The sequence below is a fragment of the Salvelinus namaycush genome, chromosome 1 (genome assembly GCF_016432855.1).
Source record: "Salvelinus namaycush isolate Seneca chromosome 1, SaNama_1.0, whole genome shotgun sequence".
Taxonomy (NCBI): Eukaryota; Metazoa; Chordata; class Actinopteri; order Salmoniformes; family Salmonidae; genus Salvelinus; species Salvelinus namaycush.
This window is the reverse complement of record NC_052307.1, coordinates 60,989,959-61,012,048: the sequence shown is the minus strand read 5'-3', so window position 1 is coordinate 61,012,048 and position 22,090 is coordinate 60,989,959. Positions and strand designations below refer to the sequence as shown.

Sequence of the window (22,090 nt, the reverse complement as noted above, 5' to 3'; positions counted from 1 at the left end):
GTTAAAACAGAAGAGATGTTGGTGGCCAGAAACTTTCTTGCCTGGAAAAGAGAGGCTGGACGTCCTCCCAAAGATATGCTTGCTGTGCATAACCTCTTGTATGAGGATATGTTTCCTTCTCTGAAGGAAATCATTCAGGTTGCCCTCACAATTCCTGTGAGCAGCTGCTCCTGTGAAAGGTCCTTTAGTGCACTGCGCCGCTGCACTCCTGGTTGCGTAAGACAATGGGTCAGAATGTCATTGACCGATTTGCAACCTTTAAAAATAGGAGGTACACTTTGATGCGTCCAAGCACAAAATAAGCATCAAAAGAGAGAAGGAGGAGGAGCAGTTCTGTAATATAGTTAGTAATATTTGTTTGGGATCTTCCATGTATCTGAATTATTGGGTAAATTTGGAGCAACAGTTAACAAAAGGGTGAAACTTAAATAAAGATGTTTTTCTAATGGTATAATATGACCTGCAGGTCTCCTCCTCACTCACTCACTCACTCACTCACTCACTCACTCACTCACTCACTCACTCACTCACTCACTCACTCACTCACTCACTCACTCACTCACTCACTCACTCACTCACTCACTCACTCACTCACTCACTCACTCACTCACTCACTCACTCACTCACTCTCTCTCTCTCTCTCTCTCTCTCTCTCTCTCTCTCTCTCTCTCTCAAATTCAAATTCAAGCTGCTTTATTGGCATGAAAAACATTGTGTCAATATTGCCAAAGCAACAATGTATACAATATACATTGTAATAAAATTATAAACAATGACAAATAATAATATAGAATGGCAGTAAATAATAATACAAAATTAAATATAAAAATAGTAACAATAAAATGGTAACAGTCAATAATCGAATGTAATGTAATAAAAAAATGAAACTATAACTAACTTATAACTAAATAACGGTCATCTTCATCATTACATCGGTACTACAACTACTATCATCATTACCACTACTACCACCACCACCATCACTAAACTGCTATCATTACCATTACCACCCATACCATTACTACTTGGAATGATAAACAACAATAATAATAGTAATAACAATAACAGTAATAACAATAATAGGAATAATAAGTAAGTTACTGCTTACTATGCAGATGTTATTATTCAGTGTCTCTCAGGCTATGGCAGGCAAATACATATTTGGCTGCAAGAGGAGCCATTGCTCCTTCGCCCATGAGTATTTTTAGTTTTTCCTCTGGGTTTAATAAGTTAAAATTTGGAATAAATGTAGACATTTCTGTGAATAATGAATCTCTTGGTGAGGAATATTTATCACAGTAAAGGAGAAAGTGCATCTCTGTTTCTACCTCCCCTGTCGTGCAGTGACCACATACACGCTCCTCTTTGGGTAGCCATGTCTTTTTATGTCTGCCGGTTTCTATTGCCAATCGGTGGTCACTCAGCCTGTACTTGGTAAGGATCTGTCTCTGCTTCGTATCTCTGACAGAGTAGAGATATTCAGCCAGTTCATATTCTCTGTTTAGGGTCAGATAGCAATTTAGTCGGCTTTGGGATTTTGTTTCGTTTTTCCAATGTTGTATATATGAGTCCTTTGATTGGTTCATGATTTTGTTTATTGGAATTCTTTCTTTTGAAGCAGTGCTGGTGTCAGCTTGGTTGGTGAGGTCCAACACCAGCTGACTGAGAGGGCTCGTTTCTGGGCTCAGCTCTTGGGTTTGAAGTGCTTTAAATTGCAGACTCGAATTTGGACTTGAATTTAGATGTAGCCAAAATTTTAATGATCTTTTCTGTATTTTCATTATTACTGGAAAGCGGCCCAATTCTGCCCTACATGCATTAGTTGGTGTATTTCTCTGGACTTGTAGGATTTTCCGACAGAATTCTGCATGTAGGGCTTCAATTGGATGTTTGTCCCACATTTTAAAGTCCAGTTTATTGAGTGGCCCCCAAACCTCACTTCCGTAAAGAGCTATTGGTAGGATTACACTGTCAAATATTTTGGTCCAAATTCTAATTGGGATGTTGATTTTGAATAATTTCATTTTTATTGCATACAATGCTCTGCGGGCTTTTTCTTTGAGTGCATTCACTGCCCTATTAAAGTTTCCCGATGCAGATATGGTCAGACCAAGGTAGGTGTAATTTTTTGTGTGTTCAATGATGGTGTTGTTCAGGGTGAATTTATATTTGTGTTTCTGACATCTGTTTTGTTTTTGGAAAATCATGATTTTAGTTTTTGGGAAATTTACTGCCAGGGCCCAATTATGGCAATATTGCTCTAGAATATTAATGTTCTGTTGAAGACCTTCTTTGGTTGGTGATAGAAGTACCAAGTCATCAGCATATAGCAGGTATTTCACCTCTGTGTCAAATAGTGTGAGTCCTGGGGCTGGAGAATGGTCCAACATGTCTGCTAATTCATTGATATAAATGTTGAAAAGATTTGGACTCAAACTACAGCCTTGTCTCACACCTCGACACTGTGAAAAGAATTCTGTTCTTTGGTTTTTGATTTTTATTGCACACTTGTTTTCTGTGTACATACATTTTATTAAGTCATACACCTTACCACCAAGCCCACTTTGGAGAATTTTGTAGAATAGCCCTTCGTGCCAAATAGAATCAAATGCTTTTTTAAAGTCAATAAAGCAAGCAAAGATTTTGCCCTCTTTTTTTTGGTGGACGTGTTTATTAATTAGTGTGTGTAAGGTGTATATATGGTCAGTAGTGCGATGGTTAGGGAGAAAGCCAATTTGACATTTAGTTATTACATTTTTTTCTTGAAGAAAGGTTTGAATTCTTGAATTCAAAATGCTACAGAAAACCTTTCCCAAGTTACTGTTTACACAAATTCCCCTGTAATTATTGGGGTCTGATTTGTCTCCACTTTTGTGGATAGGGGAGATGAACCCCTGGTTCCAGACATCAGGGAAGCAGCCAGAAGTTAAAACCATGTTGAACAATTTAAGCACAGCATTTTGCAACTCAGGTGTGCTGTTTTTCAGCATTTCATTTCTGATGTTGTCTAGACCACAAGCCTTCTTTGATTTAATAGATTTGAGCTTTTCATTTAGTTCTTGTTGGGTTATTGGGTAATCTAATGGATTTTGGTTGTTTTTAATGACTGATTCAAGGATGTTCAATTTTTCTTTAATTTCTAATTGGTTCTGTTTTAAGTCTTTTTGTGGGATGTTTTTGTATAGATTACCAAAATAAGTTTTCCAAATTCCTACATCTTGTATGGCTAATTCTTGTGGCTTTGTTGTGCTTAAATTGTTCCACATGTCCCAGAACTGATTTTGGTCAATTGCGTTTTCAATTTCATCAAGTGTCTTGTTGGTATAATTCAGTTTCTTGCGTTTCAGTGTATGTTTATACTGTTTCAGAGTTTCAAAGTATTCATATCGTATCTCTGGGTTGTTTTGCTGCTTATGTTTTTTGTTTGACATTTGTCTTAGGTGTTTTCTAATTGTTTTACATTCATTATCAAACCATTTGTCAGAAACATTTTGTTTTTTGTTTCTGATGTTGCATTTCTTTGGTTTTCTCAACAACAAAAAACACAGCAAATGCATACACTTTTTGGCCTAAATGCATAGCATAGTGTTTGGGGCAAATCCAACACAACAAAGTAATTGCCTCCTTATTTTCAAACATGGTGGTGGCTGCACCATAGTATGGGTATACTGTACTTGAAGTCAGCAAATACTGGGGAGTTTTTCAGTATAAAAGAAACATGATGGAGCTAAGCACACGCAAAATCCCAGAGGAAACCTGCTTCAGTTTGCTTTACACCGGAGAGTGGGAGAGGAATTCACCTTTCAGCAGGACAGTAATCTACAACACAAGGCCAAATCTACACTGGAATTGCTTATCAAGAAGACAGTGAATGTTCCTGAATGGCCAAGTTACAGTTTTGGCTTAAATCTGCTTGAAAATCTATGGCAAGTTTTGAAAATGCCCAATATCTTTTAAGAGCTTGAAGAATTTTGAAAATAATAAATATTGCACAATCCAGGTGTGCAAAGCTCTTAGAGACTTACCCAAGAAGACTCAGAGCTGTAATCAGTACCTAAGGTGTTTCTAACATGTATTAACTCCGGGAGCTGAATACTTATGCAACAACTATATTTTAGTTATTACATTTTTATTCATTTTGAAAAAATTTAAGATTTTTTCTTCCACTCACATTACAGAGTATTTTGTGTAGATTGTTGACCAAAAAAATGACAATTAAATCAATTTCATTCCCACTTTGTAACACAATAAAATGTGAAGAAATCCAAGGGGTATGAATACTTTTACAAGGCACTGTATACAACGCCTTCTGAAAGTATTCACACCCCTTGACTTTTTCCACATTACATCCACGTTACATTACAGCCTTATTCTAAAATGTATTAATGACAAAGTGAAACAGGTTTTTAGAAATGTTTGCTAATTTATTAACAATAAAAAACAGAAATACCTCATTCACATAAGTATTCATACCCTTTGCTGTGAGACTCGAAATTGAGCTCAGGTGCATCCTATTTCCATTCATCATCCTTGAGTGAGTTGTTTCTACAAGTTAATTGGAGTCCACCTGTGGTAAATTCAATTGATAGTACATGATTTGAAAAGCACACACCTGCCTGTATACGGTCCCACAGTTGACAGTGCATGTCAGAGCAAAAACCAAGCCATGAGGTCGAAGGAATTGTCTGTAAAGCGCTGGGGAAGGGTATTCTTGATACAAACTGTTGAGCGTGAAAAATCGAGCTGCAATATGTAAATTTTTGGGCAATGTGCCAGTATCCTGTATCAAAAGGTTGGCTGAATATAACTAAAGACCCGTAGATCTCTACATTACTCTGTTTACAAGGCCCTACTTCATAAACTTCCGTCTTATCTAACTTTGCTGTTGAAGTACACACACCTGAGTTGCCTAACACGTTCACAGGATTGGTTTACTGTTGAGGTTCCTAGGGTCTCCAAAGCTAGGTAAATCTGCTTTTAGTTTTAATGCACCGTATTGAATGCACCATTTGCAAATGTATAAAGTTTAATACAGAGGTTGTTCCTCTCTCTATATCAATTACTTTCTTTATGATTGGCTTTACAAATTCTTCATTTACAGCATAAGTGACAGGTATTGTAATAGAACTGTAGTAGGGCTATTCTTCTTTGATGTACCAACTTTTTGTCGTTCGTACCACTGTGATGGTGTGTCCCTGAGAGTGAAGAGCCTTGATCAGAATGTCCATGTTAACCCAGTGACTTCCCTCCCCGGGAAAGACCAGCAACTTCCCACCATGGCAAACTGAACCACACATAATCAACAGAAATAACAAAAGGCATGAAGTCATGCTTCCAATGTATGTCATCATTTATCTGAAATATAAAACAAACAGAGATAGGACATCATATTCAGTTTGTATGACACATTGAATGGATTTTGACATATAGTCAGTTAGCTGATTATATATTCTCATTTATGTACAAGCATTTCGCTACACCTGCGATAATATCTGCTAAATATGTGCATGCGACCAATAAATATAATTTGATTTGTTACAAATCATGAAGACCATGTTCTCAATAGTGCATAATTAATTCCCTTTAGGGTTTTGAGAGTTTGAGACAATGAAGATTAAACTTTATTCTTCATTTAGATTCACATTTGATTCAGTATGTAAACAATATCTCAAAATACATTTCATCCTTGTTTATGAACATTAACTTAACGTAATTATTATTCGCTTATTCAGTTTGTAGGTAATATGCAGTGCAATGTTACTTACCAGTTGATCTTCGTATTATGTATATGGAAGCCACATGTAAAATGTGTAGCTTACTTTGGCTTTTGTGTGGCATGTTTGTTTATAAGGGTTAAGTAAAGGTCAAAGTACTGCTTTTATGAGAACCTTTCCATTTGTTAAAGTCACAGTGATGGTTACTCAAAACTCTGAGTGAACATGATTATAATATGGATGTATAATATTACTCATTATAATACTGTTTAACATAACAGACACATTTCACAATGTCAAACATGTATAATTTCTGGTCCAAACATGTCAAGAAACCCTCAGAATTACCATATAGAACTACCTCATGCTTTTTCTAACCCACACGATAGGGAGAATTGGAACCCTCCCATAAATTGGAACCCTCTATAGATAAAATTAGGCATGGTGGGACGAGGGAACTCGAACACAAAGTCAACTCTCATGAGCCATTGACCAGCTCCCTGTAATAACTCATAGAAGTCCACACCTGGTTGGAAAAACCCATTACAAACATCTTGGTAATGTGGCTGAATAAAAAATCTGTCTTGAGCTTCCCGAAGCAAATAGAAAAGCATATTATTTACTCTATCTGTGAAGATCATTTTGTGGGAGAGCCCTGATCCAGTCATTGGAATATAAGACATGGGGGATGGTGCAATGGCTTCATGTCCCTCTCCACTGTTTACCCACCATATATTGTAGACTAGAGGTACCTGAAGATAGTGAGCCACCAAAATACCTGCTCCCCATGATGGGTCAGTAAGCACCGGGTCATACTGGCTCTCCTCCAGGGATAGGATATCTTAAAGAATATACACTTAAGTGTACCAAACATTAGAAACACCTGCTCTTTCCTTGACATAGACTGACCAGGTGAATCGAGGTGAACGCTATGATCCCTTATTGATGTCATTTGTTAAATCCACTTCAATCAGTGTAGATGTAGGGGAAGAGACAGGTCAAAGAAGGACTTTGAAGCCTTGAGAGAATTGAGACATGGATTGTGTATGTGTGCCGTTCATAGGGGGAATGGGCAAGACAAAACATTGAAGTGCCTTTGAACGGGGTATGGTAGTCGGATTTGGGTGTCATCGTTAACTCACATATCTATGCATTTTGTCACATTGCCCAAAAAGTTACATATTGCAGCTGGATTTTTCACGCTCAACAGTTTGTATCAAGAATGGTCCACCATCCAAAGGACATCTAGCCAACTTGACACAACTGTGGGAAGCACTGGAGTCAACATGGGCCAGCATCCCTGTGGAATGCTTTTGACACCTTGTAGAGTCCATGCACTGACAAATTGAGGCTATTCTGAGGGCAAAATGGCAACTCAATATTAGGAAGGTGTTCCTAATGTTTTGTGCACTCAGTGTACTTTAGTGGGCTTTGTAACATTCACATTGTTTCTGTTTAAACACACAAATAGACCTACCCTAATCAATTACTTGACAGATGTAATCATTAACGTAAAATCCCTTGATGAGAGTGACAGTTCAATGAGTTAATCTGAGTGAACACAATGTTCCTGTGTTTGTGGACTTTCACCAACTTGTACATGTTTGGAATATGCAATATGGTTTTATGAGCGCTGGGGCCACTCATATACAAAAAATGTATGGACGCATGACTGTACGTGACTTTGGATAAAAGTGTCTGCTAAATGGCATAAATTGTTATTATTTAAGGCTATGAGGTTGTCAATTTCAGCTGTACACAGCAAAATCACCAGTGTACATTGAACTCGGAGATTGTACATTGTATTATATCAGAATGTATATATGAGTCCAACTTAACTGGTGTTAAAATAACAGTTTTGAAAGTGTAAGAAAATAAACTCTGTAGCAGATGTTAACAATCAACTCCATCAGACTACATTTTGTACCCTAGAAGTTCATTATATTTTAACACTGTAGGGTGTAAAGCCTTAATTGTATATTTACCAGTGTGCCTTTCGAGGGAATGATCGAGTTAACACCCATAAGTGTGTTTGTTAGTGACAGTTTGTTGCATTCGTTCGTTCACTTCCAGTCCTGTAGCCTTCACGAGGTGAGTGCCTAAGTGTTATAGTTTAATTAAGATTAAACCCTTTATGACAATACATTACATACATCATATGGCCTTTCTTTGATGGCCTAGTTTCTCCCTAACACTGGTCTGAAATTCTTGGCTCGCAAGCCACATCAGGCCTGCAAATTACATTATGCTAGCTGGCAAAGTATGTATCTTTCTGTAGCATAAGATCAATCAATCAATGTACATGCAAAAACACAGATGTTGAAACAAACAATTCTAAACATCAACCTGCAATAGAGCATGGTGGGAAATATGATAATGATGAATGAGGTTTTGAGTTTTTTTACACTACACAGAGTAAAAAAAACTTTAACACTGTGAATGTAACACTTACAGTAAATATTTGCAGTGTAGGATTGAATCACAAAATGCACAACCATCTGGAAATACTTGACAACAAATGTATTCCACACTAAATTATACATAAGCATTTTATTATGTTGGCATCAATTCAACATTATACATTTTCATAATTTAAAGATGCACTATGCAGAAATCGCTCTGCCATTTCCTGGTTGCTAAAATTGTAATAGTTTGCCTAATTTCAGTCTATGTGGCAAAACAAGCAAGTGAGTGTAGAGAATCATTGTATCATCTAAACCACTGTGAAATATATTTTCCATAACCAAAAATATTGTATTTTCTGCTGTTTGAAGCTGGTGTACAAAACCGAAAGTAAAAGACGCAAAAAGAAACTTAAACATGGGAAGCATAGAGATAGCACACATAGAAGAGATCTACGGCGTCTTAGACTTGCTTTCAATGAGAATGACAGATCCATAACTCGCATATCTATAGGAGTTTTGTTGGGTCGCCCTAAAAGTTACATATTACAACTTTAATTCATACATATCCTATTATTTGTGTGCACCAGAATGTGGAGAATTGGATCTGCTCATTCACTTTTCATCTTTCGTTTCAAGCATTTTCTAACGCATAAATATCTGACTATTGCAACAAGAAGAAGAATAAGCACTGACACAACACCCAACAATATCAGGACAACATCTACAGAGTGGTAGGAGTACCAAGGCATTCTGTAGGACTCTGTACGCAGATGAGCAGCACCTTTGTGTCTCATGACAAACTCAATCCAGAAGAGGGCAGTGTCCAGGGGCTCCATTGGCACGTCCCGGTGTAGCCTGGAGAGTCTCTGCATGTTCATCCTGTAGGATGGCTCATCCAGAACTTCTTGTAAGGCCTCTAGGAAGTTATTGTTCTTGTCTACTGTTGCCATGGATAAAAGCTTTGCTCCTCCTCTCTCTTTCAGACGAAGGAGGTTGTCATATTGATCAAAAAACAGAGGTAGACCCACAACAGGAATTCCATGGTAAATAGCCTCTTGAACCCCATTTGTTCCTCCATGAGCTACAAACAGCCTTGTCTTTGGATGTCCTAACAGATCATTCTGAGGCATCCAGTCAACTAGTAAGGTGTTGTTGCCCAGAGTAGTTGGCCTGTCTCCTTTGTGTCTCCAGATGACCTTCTGAGGCAGTTGGGCAAAAGCAGCAGCCAATTCATCAGTTAAATCACGAGGAAGCTGTGCAACTAAGGTTCCCAAAGACATGATAATGACTCCATGTTCCCCTGAACTATGAACAAACTCTTCCAGTTCTTGGGGAAGAGGCTTGGCAGTATTACATTGGAACCCTCCCATATAGATAACATTAGGCATGGTGGGACGAGGAAATTCAAACACAAAGTCAACTCTCATGAGCCACAGATCAGCCCCTTGTAATAACTCATAGAAGTCCACACCTGGTTGGAAAAACTCATCACAAACAGCCTGGTAATATGGCCAGAAATTCAACCTGTCCCGAACAGTAAATAGCAATAATAAAAGCATATTCTTTGCTCTCTCTGTGAAAGTCATTTTGTCTGAGTGCCCTGATACAGTCATTGGAATGTACGACATTGGTGATGGTGCAATAGTTAAATGTCCCTCTCTACCGATTGCCCAACGTACATTGTAGACTAGAGGTAGCTGAAGATAGTGAGCCACCAAAATACCGGTCCCCCATGCTGGGCCAGTAAGCACCAGGTCATATTGGTTTTCCTTTAGGGTCTTCATTAAATCCTTGTCTTTCAATACAGCAGTTGCCAAGTCACTAGCATATTTATGAACCTTAGACCTGGCAGAGAACAACTCGATTTGCAAATGTATAAAGTTTAGTACAGAGCTCGTTCCTCTCTCTATATCAATTACTTTCTTCATAATTTGCTTTACAAATTCCTCATCCATAGCATCAGTGACAGGTATTGTAATAGAACTGTAGTAGGGCGATTCTTCTTTGATGTACCAACTTTTTGTCGTTCGTACCACTGTGATGGTGTGTCCCTGAGAGTGAAGAGCCTTGATCAGAATGTCCATGTTAACCCAGTGACTTCCCTCCCCGGGAAAGACCAGCAACTTCCCACCATGGCAAACTGAACCACACATAATCAACAGAAATAACAAAAGGCATGAAGTCATGCTTCCAATGTATGTCATCATTTATCTGAAATATAAAACAAACAGAGATAGGACATCATATTCAGTTTGTATGACACATTGAATGGATTTTGACATATAGTCAGTTAGCTGATTATATATTCTCATTTATGTACAAGCATTTCGCTACACCTGCGATAATATCTGCTAAATATGTGCATGCGACCAATAAATATAATTTGATTTGTTACAAATCATGAAGACCATGTTCTCAATAGTGCATAATTAATTCCCTTTAGGGTTTTGAGAGTTTGAGACAATGAAGATTAAACTTTATTCTTCATTTAGATTCACATTTGATTCAGTATGTAAACAATATCTCAAAATACATTTCATCCTTGTTTATGAACATTAACTTAACGTAATTATTATTCGCTTATTCAGTTTGTAGGTAATATGCAGTGCAATGTTACTTACCAGTTGATCTTCGTATTATGTATATGGAAGCCACATGTAAAATGTGTAGCTTACTTTGACTTTTGTGTGGCATGTTTGTTTATAAGGGTTAAGTAAAGGTCAAAGTACTGCTTTTATGAGAACCTTTCCATTTGTTAAAGTCACAGTGATGGTTACTCAAAACTCAGTGAGTGAACATGATTATAATATGGATGTATAATATTACTCATTATAATACTGTTTAACATAACAGACACATTTCACAATGTCAAACATGTATAATTTCTGGTCCAAACATGTCAAGAAACCCTCAGAATTACCATATAGAACTACCTCATGCTTTTTCTAACCCACACGATAGGGAGAATTGGAACCCTCCCATAAATTGGAACCCTCTATAGATAAAATTAGGCATGGTGGGACGAGGGAACTCGAACACAAAGTCAACTCTCATGAGCCATTGACCAGCTCCCTGTAATAACTCATAGAAGTCCACACCTGGTTGGAAAAACCCATTACAAACATCTTGGTAATGTGGCTGAAAAAAAATCTGTCTTGAGCTTCCCGAAGCAAATAGAAAAGCATATTATTTACTCTTTCTGTGAAGATCATTTTGTGGGAGAGCCCTGATCCAGTCATTGGAATATAAGACATGGGGGATGGTGCAATGGCTTCATGTCCCTCTCCACTGTTTACCCACCATATATTGTAGACTAGAGGTACCTGAAGATAGTGAGCCACCAAAATACCTGCTCCCCATGATGGGTCAGTAAGCACCGGGTCATACTGGCTCTCCTCCAGGGATAGGATATCTTAAAGAATATACACTTAAGTGTACCAAACATTAGAAACACCTGCTCTTTCCTTGACATAGACTGACCAGGTGAATCGAGGTGAACGCTATGATCCCTTATTGATGTCATTTGTTAAATCCACTTCAATCAGTGTAGATGTAGGGGAAGAGACAGGTCAAAGAAGGACTTTGAAGCCTTGAGAGAATTGAGACATGGATTGTGTATGTGTGCCGTTCATAGGGGGAATGGGCAAGACAAAACATTGAAGTGCCTTTGAACGGGGTATGGTAGTCGGATTTGGGTGTCATCGTTAACTCACATATCTATGCATTTTGTCACATTGCCCAAAAAGTTACATATTGCAGCTGGATTTTTCACGCTCAACAGTTTGTATCAAGAATGGTCCACCATCCAAAGGACATCTAGCCAACTTGACACAACTGTGGGAAGCACTGGAGTCAACATGGGCCAGCATCCCTGTGGAATGCTTTTGACACCTTGTAGAGTCCATGCACTGACAAATTGAGGCTATTCTGAGGGCAAAATGGCAACTCAATATTAGGAAGGTGTTCCTAATGTTTTGTGCACTCAGTGTACTTTAGTGGGCTTTGTAACATTCACATTGTTTCTGTTTAAACACACAAATAGACCTACCCTAATCAATTACTTGACAGATGTAATCATTAACGTAAAATCCCTTGATGAGAGTGACAGTTCAATGAGTTAATCTGAGTGAACACAATGTTCCTGTGTTTGTGGACTTTCACCAACTTGTACATGTTTGGAATATGCAATATGGTTTTATGAGCGCTGGGGCCACTCATATACAAAAAATGTATGGACGCATGACTGTACGTGACTTTGGATAAAAGTGTCTGCTAAATGGCATAAATTGTTATTATTTAAGGCTATGAGGTTGTCAATTTCAGCTGTACACAGCAAAATCACCAGTGTACATTGAACTCGGAGATTGTACATTGTATTATATCAGAATGTATATATGAGTCCAACTTAACTGGTGTTAAAATAACAGTTTTGAAAGTGTAAGAAAATAAACTCTGTAGCAGATGTTAACAATCAACTCCATCAGACTACATTTTGTACCCTAGAAGTTCATTATATTTTAACACTGTAGGGTGTAAAGCCTTAATTGTATATTTACCAGTGTGCCTTTCGAGGGAATGATCGAGTTAACACCCATAAGTGTGTTTGTTAGTGACAGTTTGTTGCATTCGTTCGTTCACTTCCAGTCCTGTAGCCTTCACGAAGTGAGTGCCTAAGTGTTATAGTTTAATTAAGATTAAACCCTTTATGACAATACATTACATACATCATATGGCCTTTCTTTGATGGCCTAGTTTCTCCCTAACACTGGTCTGAAATTCTTGGCTCGCAAGCCACATCAGGCCTGCAAATTACATTATGCTAGCTGGCAAAGTATGTATCTTTCTGTAGCATAAGATCAATCAATCAATGTACATGCAAAAACACAGATGTTGAAACAAACAATTCTAAACATCAACCTGCAATAGAGCATGGTGGGAAATATGATAATGATGAATGAGGTTTTGAGTTTTTTTACACTACACAGAGTAAAAAAAACTTTAACACTGTGAATGTAACACTTACAGTAAATATTTGCAGTGTAGGATTGAATCACAAAATGCACAACCATCTGGAAATACTTGACAACAAATGTATTCCACACTAAATTATACATAAGCATTTTATTATGTTGGCATCAATTCAACATTATACATTTTCATGATTTAAAGATGCACTATGCAGAAATCGCTCTGCCATTTCCTGGTTGCTAAAATTGTAATAGTTTGCCTAATTTCAGTCTATGTGGCAAAACAAGCAAGTGAGTGTAGAGAATCATTGTATCATCTAAACCACTGTGAAATATATTTTCCATAACCAAAAATATTGTATTTTCTGCTGTTTGAAGCTGGTGTACAAAACCGAAAGTAAAAGACGCAAAAAGAAACTTAAACATGGGAAGCATAGAGATAGCACACATAGAAGAGATCTACGGCGTCTTAGACTTGCTTTCAATGAGAATGACAGATCCATAACTCGCATATCTATAGGAGTTTTGTTGGGTCGCCCTAAAAGTTACATATTACAACTTTAATTCATACATATCCTATTATTTGTGTGCACCAGAATGTGGAGAATTGGATCTGCTCATTCACTTTTCATCTTTCGTTTCAAGCATTTTCTAACGCATAAATATCTGACTATTGCAACAAGAAGAAGAATAAGCACTGACACAACACCCAACAATATCAGGACAACATCTACAGAGTGGTAGGAGTACCAAGGCATTCTGTAGGACTCTGTACGCAGATGAGCAGCACCTTTGTGTCTCATGACAAACTCAATCCAGAAGAGGGCAGTGTCCAGGGGCTCCATTGGCACGTCCCGGTGTAGCCTGGAGAGTCTCTGCATGTTCATCCTGTAGGATGGCTCATCCAGAACTTCCTGTAAGGCCTCTAGGAAGTTATTGTTCTTGTCTACTGTTGCCATGGATAAAAGCTTTGCTCCTCCTCTCTCTTTCAGACGAAGGAGGTTGTCATATTGATCAAAAAACAGAGGTAGACCCACAACAGGAATTCCATGGTAAATAGCCTCTTGAACCCCATTTGTTCCTCCATGAGCTACAAACAGCCTTGTCTTTGGATGTCCTAACAGATCATTCTGAGGCATCCAGTCAACTAGTAAGGTGTTGTTGCCCAGAGTAGTTGGCCTGTCTCCTTTGTGTCTCCAGATGACCTTCTGAGGCAGTTGGGCAAAAGCAGCAGCCAATTCATCAGTTAAATCACGAGGAAGCTGTGCAACTAAGGTTCCCAAAGACATGATAATGACTCCATGTTCCCCTGAACTATGAACAAACTCTTCCAGTTCTTGGGGAAGAGGCTTGGCAGTATTACATTGGAACCCTCCCATATAGATAACATTAGGCATGGTGGGACGAGGAAATTCAAACACAAAGTCAACTCTCATGAGCCACAGATCAGCCCCTTGTAATAACTCATAGAAGTCCACACCTGGTTGGAAAAACTCATCACAAACAGCCTGGTAATATGGCCAGAAATTCAACCTGTCCCGAACAGTAAATAGCAATAATAAAAGCATATTCTTTGCTCTCTCTGTGAAAGTCATTTTGTCTGAGTGCCCTGATACAGTCATTGGAATGTACGACATTGGTGATGGTGCAATAGTTAAATGTCCCTCTCTACCGATTGCCCAACGTACATTGTAGACTAGAGGTAGCTGAAGATAGTGAGCCACCAAAATACCGGTCCCCCATGCTGGGTCAGTAAGCACCAGGTCATATTGGTTTTCCTTTAGGGTCTTCATTAAATCCTTGTCTTTCAATACAGCAGTTGCCAAGTCACTAGCATATTTATGAACCTTAGACCTGGCAGAGAACAACTCGATTTGCAAATGTATAAAGTTTAGTACAGAGCTCGTTCCTCTCTCTATATCAATTACTTTCTTCATAATTTGCTTTACAAATTCCTCATCCATAGCATCAGTGACAGGTATTGTAATAGAACTGTAGTAGGGCGATTCTTCTTTGATGTACCAACTTTTTGTCGTTCGTACCACTGTGATGGTGTGTCCCTGAGAGTGAAGAGCCTTGATCAGATTGTTCATGTTCAACCAGTGACTACCTTCTAAGGGAAATACTATAATTTTCCCACCATCGTAGATTCTCCAAGAAACAACCAGTAAAGATATGAGAAGGTATGAGTTAATGCTTCCATTATGGCTTGCCATCTTTCATCTGAATGATAGGTGAAATCAGAAGGCGGGAAGGAACAGAATGCAAAACAACAACTCTTGTTTTTGTATCAGGTAGACTGACTGACTTAAGTCCCCAACTAACATACTTAAAAGCTAATCTCAAGACACCTCTGTAATACAAAGAGATGGTCTTAGAAGCTGGAAAGTAGGTACATTAATTCACTGTAACAATGATTTGTCTGCTAAGTTACCTGTATCCCACAAGCCAAACAGTAGTTTTTGCTCATTCAAGAGCATTCACAGCTGAATTCTTCAGTGAAGCTTATTCAAGCGGATTATAATTAAACTTTTTCTTGATGTTGTTATGTAATACTGCTTTTCTGAGAGTGTAGCCACTGTTAAAAACAAACTGTATTTTATTTTGTATTTTACCAACCTAGAGTTAATAAAATAGAAAAGTGTAATGTAAGGGTAATATAAAAGGGTAGTGTATATAAAAGGGTAATGTATTTAAAAAGGTAATATAAAAGGGTAATGTGTATAAAAGGTTAACGCCGACTTAAACATAAAAGGTAATGGGTCATATAAAAGGGTAATGGTAAAGGGTGGGAGGCAAGAAAGACAGTAACCTGGAGAATTGTATTCATTGTTATACTTTACTTTGTGAGATATGCCTATAGGGAGGTATCCTCCTTCCAGAATATAAAACAATTGTATGTTAATTTAATCTATAAACAGATACAGCAACATAGAGACAATAATCCCTCATTCATATACACAAATCAAGAATCATGATGGAACTAGAATCCATTGAAATTATAACTGGTCTCCCACACACACATGTGAGTAAGTGTCTCTTCTTCTGCACTGACTGTAGTGTATCTGCATTTATTGTGCTCAGTGCACTTAGTCTCAGTTTAGTCTTATCCGCTGCCGCCTGCATGGTTGGGGACGATGATGTTTGCCCATTTGTAGATGACAGGGATGAAGAGCAGAGCAGAGCCCAGTACTGAGACTAGGAGAAAGGTCCACAGGAACACACGATCCAGAACTTGAGCCACAAACTTCCAGTCCTGCACCACCTGGAGAGAGAGACCAAAACGCCCTTCAGACTCCAACACATGACCTCGTTGACACAGGCTGGGAGGGCTTTGCACTCAGAGGTGCAGTTGCATGTGACAATCAGAGGATGGAGACAAATATACAGTATGGAGATGATGAATATATAGAGAGAATTACAGTAAGACTTCAAAAACCTAAATTCAGTACTATAGAATTGATTTTGAATGGTGTTCAAATCATAACAAACAAACACAATATTCTCTCATGCCAACTTTGTCATTGATACTGCAGGGGCAGACTGATTCTCTGTAACTCAATGGGATCTTACCTCTCTGACCTCGTTCTCCTTGACCACATGCATGGTGATGTAGCGGATAGAGTCCAAAGCAGCCTGCAGGTTATTCCTAGAGGAGAGATGAGGGGTGGACTCTGGTGAAGAACCCTTCGTAATGCCCCCTACTACTCCTTCTCTCCCTGCCAGTCCTGCCCTGGCCCCACCTGGGGTAGCATAGCGGTCCACGTGGCTGCGCATACACAGCAGCTTAGGCAGCCTGTGCAGGAAGATACGACGCACCCAGGGCGCCATGCCTTGGTGCGTGGACGAGGAGCGGTGGTGGATGTTGATGGCGAAGACGGTGATGACGATTGAGAGCGTGACAAAGATCATGGTGAACACCAGGTACTCCCCGATCAGAGGGATGACCTTGGAGGAGGACGGAATGATCTCCTCGATCACGAGAAGGAAGACGGTGAGGGACACCAGCACAGAGGTGCACAGGGAGATCTTCTCCCCACCGTTGGAGGGCAGGTAGAAGACCAGGATGGTGAGGAAGGAAAGGCCGATACAGGGGATAATGAGGAAGAGGGTGTAGAAGAGCGGCAGTCTACGGATGATAAAGGAGTAGGTAATGAAGGGGAAGTGGCAGGAACCGTCCATCCTCAGACCACGGCTGCCTGTCGCTTTCACTATCTCCCATTCACCATTGTCAAAGTAGTCCCTCTTATCCACATGGAAGTCCTCCAGGAGGATATCAACCTATTGAATGAATACAAGGTTAGAAAAGATGAAACATCAACAGACATATCTTCCCTTTAACTCCCCAAAGTATAAACAAGAGATTAACACATTTCTGACATCAATTAAAGACTGTATGGTCATTAATATACTGTAGACTGTTTCACAATGCTGTGTAGGCTACAACCTGTGAGCCATCATAGGTCCAGGAGCCAAACTTCATTGAGCAGTTCTGCAGGTCAAAGGGGAAGAAGGTGACATCGATGATGCAGGCTGACTTGTAGTTAGCGGGCTGTGTCCAGGTGATGGTGCCATCATACTTGACAACAGCCTTGGTGACAGAGCCCTCAAAACGTCCATCGGCACTGTTAGAGGAAAGGGTTAAGATCTGTTTATCTTCTACGGGATTGAATCAGGCTTTTCTTGATGTGTTGGATTAATTGAATTTGTGCTGTTCAAAATATAGTCTATGCTGGTAGGGTTGCAAAGCTACTGGTAATTTCCCAAAGTTACTGGAATCTTCAGTAATTTTGGTATTTAACAGAAAATCTATGGCAATCTATCGTAACTTTCGTAATTTATACTTGAAAAACATATTTAAAAAAAATAATGAATATATAGTATTAATTGATTATATCTGTGTCCATATTGTCCATGAGTTTCTAGTAGATAGACCATACGGTTCAAGAGAAAATAACCTAATTAATTAAAAAAGAATTTAATCAACAAAAGCATTATTTTCAATTAACTCTGCAACATTTCCAACTTTTTACTTATTTTTCAACTGCCACCAGTTTGACGCCAAAACACTGACAACAAACACATACTGAAATAGTAAAACATGTTGAAATCCTCATATTTAACACCAATGGTATTCACTAAGTTGATGGTTTATATTTAGGTTAATGTTCTACAGCTTTTTCATTCTATTTTATAATTAAAAAAAATCATCTTATTGAATTATTTCAGATATTTTATGTGATAAGGCCACTAAGGCTGCATTTACACAATTCCGATTGTTTTAATTAATTGGTCTTTTGAACAATCAGATCAACTCTGAAAAAGATCTGATGTGAAAAGATCTGATGTGATTGGTCAAAAGACCAATTAGTAGAAAAAAGATCAGAATTGGGCTTCCTGTGTAAAAGCAGCCACAGAGGGCCATAGATTGTTACAGACACCTGTGATAATCTGAAGTACCCAAAAGGGCCACTAGATGTCTTGTAATAGATTACATAAAATCCATGAAAGACGCCAAAATTCTGGTAGTTTACTGGTAAACGTAGAAAGTTTCCAGTATTATACAGTGCTTGACTTGGGATGGAAGTAGTGCAGGAGCTGTATTTTTCCAAGTCGCTCCATTAGAGATTGTTATAGAGACCTATGATTATTCACTGTTAATGGATTAAACTCATTTTCCATGACTTCTATATGACCTTCAACCATTTTTTTTCATGACTATTATTATAGCCTACATGAAAAGTAACCATTATTGACACTGGAAAGCTGCAGTGTCTGATTCCATGTATACCTACCGCGTCTTTCTCCTGCTGTCCTACCCTTGATCAAGGCACTTAGCCCCCCAGATAGAGATGGACTGTTAGTCACATGTTGTCAACATGTGGTCAACACTCCATCTGGAGAGCTCCAGGGTGTGCAGGCTTGGCTTTTTCAACATTACAAACAAATACTTTTGTCTTTATAAAATGATTCTCTCAATTCAATGAATCAGGGATCAAATGGATAAGGTAGGCTACTTCAAAGCAAGGTATCTAACTAGACCTGTTTATATATAAGGCACAGATATTCATGTTTCGAGGGAGATCTATGCACAGCAACTTATTTGTCAATTAGGCTATTCTTAGAATATTTTAACGTTATCGGAATTACATGTCTACTGTTTAATAGAGGGGAATCCCAGTTTAACGTTGCAGTTAGGCTCTACAGTGCCGGTGGAAAGGCAACAACGAAATGAATGCTTAGTTAGCTATAGGTTAGTTAACTAGCGAGATAACTGCTTCAAGTTATATTTTGAATTGGTGATCTAATTAGTCTGTCTGTCATTATTGAATAACCGCTGCTGGAATTTTCGCGCTCTTTCTCCTCGGGCAACCGCCCACTCGCACTGGCTCACACGCAACACCACAGACACGCACTAAAGGGTCATTCCGATAATGGCTGATAAGTATATATTTTTTATTGATTGACCATATTTAAAAGTGTGCTTTTATGAATTACATCAGAAACAATTATTCAACTGATTTCCATGACTTTTCATGACCTTACAAACCCTAATGTGGAGATTATATTGCACAGAACGTGTTAGTTCAATATCAGTACCATCTTTTGTTCGAAACTGTTGTCAGACATGGGCATGGTACTTACTTGTCATAGAGCACAATGTCTGGGATCCAGATGGAGTCCGAGGGGACTCTGATATTAGTGATGCCCAGGTAGTCATCAGGGTTCCAGCGTAGCTTCATGTCCAACCATTCCTAAACAGGAGAGAGAGAGGGATGAGTCATCTCTTTTTACAAGTGGATCCATTTGACAAGACTGCTGCAGGAGCTCACCATCAATTACTTTTCTCCTCCTGAGAGAAATTTGATTGCACTACACTATATACTGAGTGTACAAAACATTAAGAACACCTGCTCTTTCCATGACATAGACTGACCAGGTGAATCCAGGTGAACGCTATGATCCCTTGTTGATGTCACTTGTTAAATCCACTTCAATCAGTGTAGATGAAGGGGAGGGAACAGGTTAAAGAAGGATTTTTAAGCCTTGAGACAATTGACACATGGATTGTGTATGTGTGCCATTCAGAGGGGAATGGGTAAGACAAAGTATTTAAGTGCCTTTGAACGGGGTATGGTAGTAGGCGCAAGGTGCACCGGTTTGTGTCAACAGCTGCAACGCTGCTGGGTTTTTCACGTTCGACAGTACCCCATTTCTATCAAGAATGGTCCACCACCAAAAGGACATCCAGCCAACTTGACAACACTGTGAGAAGCATTGGAGTCAACATGGGCCAGCATCCCTGTGGAATGCTTTCGACGCCTTGTAGAGTCCATGCCCTGACAAATTGAGGCTGTTCTGAGGACAGTGTATGTGTAACAATGCAACTGCATATCTGTGATAAGCAGATGTCATTTCTCAGAGTTTTTGCATCGTCACATGGTGGATATAAAAATGTATGGCCAAATAAAGTAGATAGTGGGAGAGAAGCACTGACGTGTACAGAGTCATATCTTCAACTTTATGTCCTCATTCACCGCTGATGAATAGATGTGGCCATGCAGTGGTGTAAAGTACTTAAGTAAAAATACTTTAAAGTACTACTTAAGTCTTTTTGGGGGGTATCTGTACTTTACTTTACCATTTATATTTTTGACTACTTTTACTTTTACTTCACTACATTCCTAAAGAAAAGTATGTACTTTTTACTCCATACATTTTCCCTGACACCCAAAAGTACTCATTATATGCTTAGCAGGGCAGAAAATGGTCCAATTCGCACAATTATCAAGAGAACATCCCTGGTCATCCCTACTGCCTCTGATCTGGTGGACTCACTAAACACAAATGCTTTGTTTGTAAACAATGTCTGAGTGTTGGAGTGTGCCCCTGGTTATCTGTAAAATAAATTGTGCCGTCTGGTTTGCTTAATTAATAGAAGGAATTTTAATTATTCATACTTTTAATTTCGATACTTCAGTATATTTTAGCAACTACATTTACTTTTGATACTTAAGTATATTTAAAACCAAATACTTTTAGACTTTTACTGAAGTAGTATTTTATTGGGTGACTCACTTTTACTTGAGTCTTTTTCTATTAAGGTATCTTTACTTTTACTCAAGTATGAGTATTTAGTACTTTTTCCACCACTGTGGCCATGTTAGCTATTGCCCTCTGTCATCTGATTTGCCATCTGGCTGCAGAGAGCCGATGCAGTCAGAGGATATGAATTAAGCTGCCAAGAGTGCTGGGTGGCAAGGCAGGCTGCCGGGGGGCCGGAGTTGCAAAGTGGGTGGCTCGTGTGGGCACAAGGGAAGGTGGAGGAGGGTGGGGAGAAATGAAGATGTGAGCTTTTCGTGAAATGCCACCAGAACAAGGGGACATGCAGGGGGAAGGGAGGTTGATTGTTACTCTAAATGCCATGTCGCCTTTGTATGTCTAGCTGACGCTGCTGTAGAGCAGTGGTTCCCAACCTTTTTTGGTTACTGTACTCCCAACTGAATTTTGCTTTGCCTGGAGTACCCCTGAAGTACCCGCTTATGTGCATGTAACCCTATGGACTTATGAGTCTTTTCAATTACCCCCTCTGGATAGGCCAAGTACCCCCGGGGGTCCTAGTACCCCTGTTTGGGAACCACTGCTGTAGAGTGTTGTGAATTATACAATGGGTGGGTCTAATCCTGGACGCTGATTGGTTAAAACCGCATTCCAGTCGGTGTCTATTCCACAAGTTACCACCGGCTAAAGCTGTGACGTTGAAATGCCTATTTGCACTTTTCAATCTCACTGCGCAATCCACTGTCTCATCAGCCCAGCCAGACAATTTATAAACATGACCTCAAATGTAAAAAGCATCTAGACATTATCTCCCATTTCTTTTAGACTAGCAATTGGTTTTCAATAGTGGAGATTTGTATAAACCTTGCTGTCTGTCTCTCTGACATTTGTACCATTGTTTCATTTTGAAATTTGATCTCCAGCTGTCCCATAGTAATGAACG

General features: G+C 39.0%; 3 protein-coding genes across 3 annotated transcripts in view; all 3 read right to left on the bottom strand.

The window, feature by feature from the left end:
• Positions 1-8,219: 8,219 nt before the first annotated feature.
• On the bottom strand, positions 8,220-10,818 carry LOC120046571 (UDP-glucuronosyltransferase 2B13-like). Its single transcript, XM_038991923.1, has 2 exons — positions 10,741-10,818; positions 8,220-10,330 (listed from the first exon to the last, which is right to left on the bottom strand). Exon 2 carries the CDS (start codon positions 10,324-10,326, stop codon positions 8,728-8,730), a length of 1,599 nt encoding a protein of 532 aa, XP_038847851.1. The 5' UTR covers positions 10,327-10,330; positions 10,741-10,818; the 3' UTR covers positions 8,220-8,727.
• Positions 10,819-12,787: 1,969 nt separating this feature from the next.
• LOC120046563 (UDP-glucuronosyltransferase 2B20-like) lies at positions 12,788-15,194 on the bottom strand. The gene has a single exon (XM_038991910.1). The coding sequence runs from the start codon at positions 15,177-15,179 to the stop codon at positions 13,704-13,706; it is 1,476 nt and encodes a 491-aa protein (XP_038847838.1). The 5' UTR covers positions 15,180-15,194; the 3' UTR covers positions 12,788-13,703.
• A 998-nt stretch (positions 15,195-16,192) lies between these two features.
• Positions 16,193-22,090, bottom strand: part of chrna5 (cholinergic receptor, nicotinic, alpha 5) — a 64,724-nt gene continuing 58,826 nt past the window's right edge. Inside the window, exons 4-8 of the mRNA XM_038999357.1 lie at positions 19,732-19,841; positions 17,534-17,711; positions 16,830-17,367; positions 16,660-16,760; positions 16,193-16,351 (exon numbers count right to left, since the gene is read on the bottom strand). Coding sequence (XP_038855285.1) covers positions 16,193-16,351; positions 16,660-16,760; positions 16,830-17,367; positions 17,534-17,711; positions 19,732-19,841 — 1,086 coding nt within the window. The remainder of the gene's footprint in view (positions 16,352-16,659; positions 16,761-16,829; positions 17,368-17,533; positions 17,712-19,731; positions 19,842-22,090) is intronic.

Coding starts and splice junctions, on each gene's coding strand:
- LOC120046571 (XM_038991923.1), bottom strand. CDS start 10,326: ATGATGACATACATTGGAAGCATGACTTCATGCCTTTTGTTATTTCTG.
- LOC120046563 (XM_038991910.1), bottom strand. CDS start 15,179: ATGAACAATCTGATCAAGGCTCTTCACTCTCAGGGACACACCATCACA.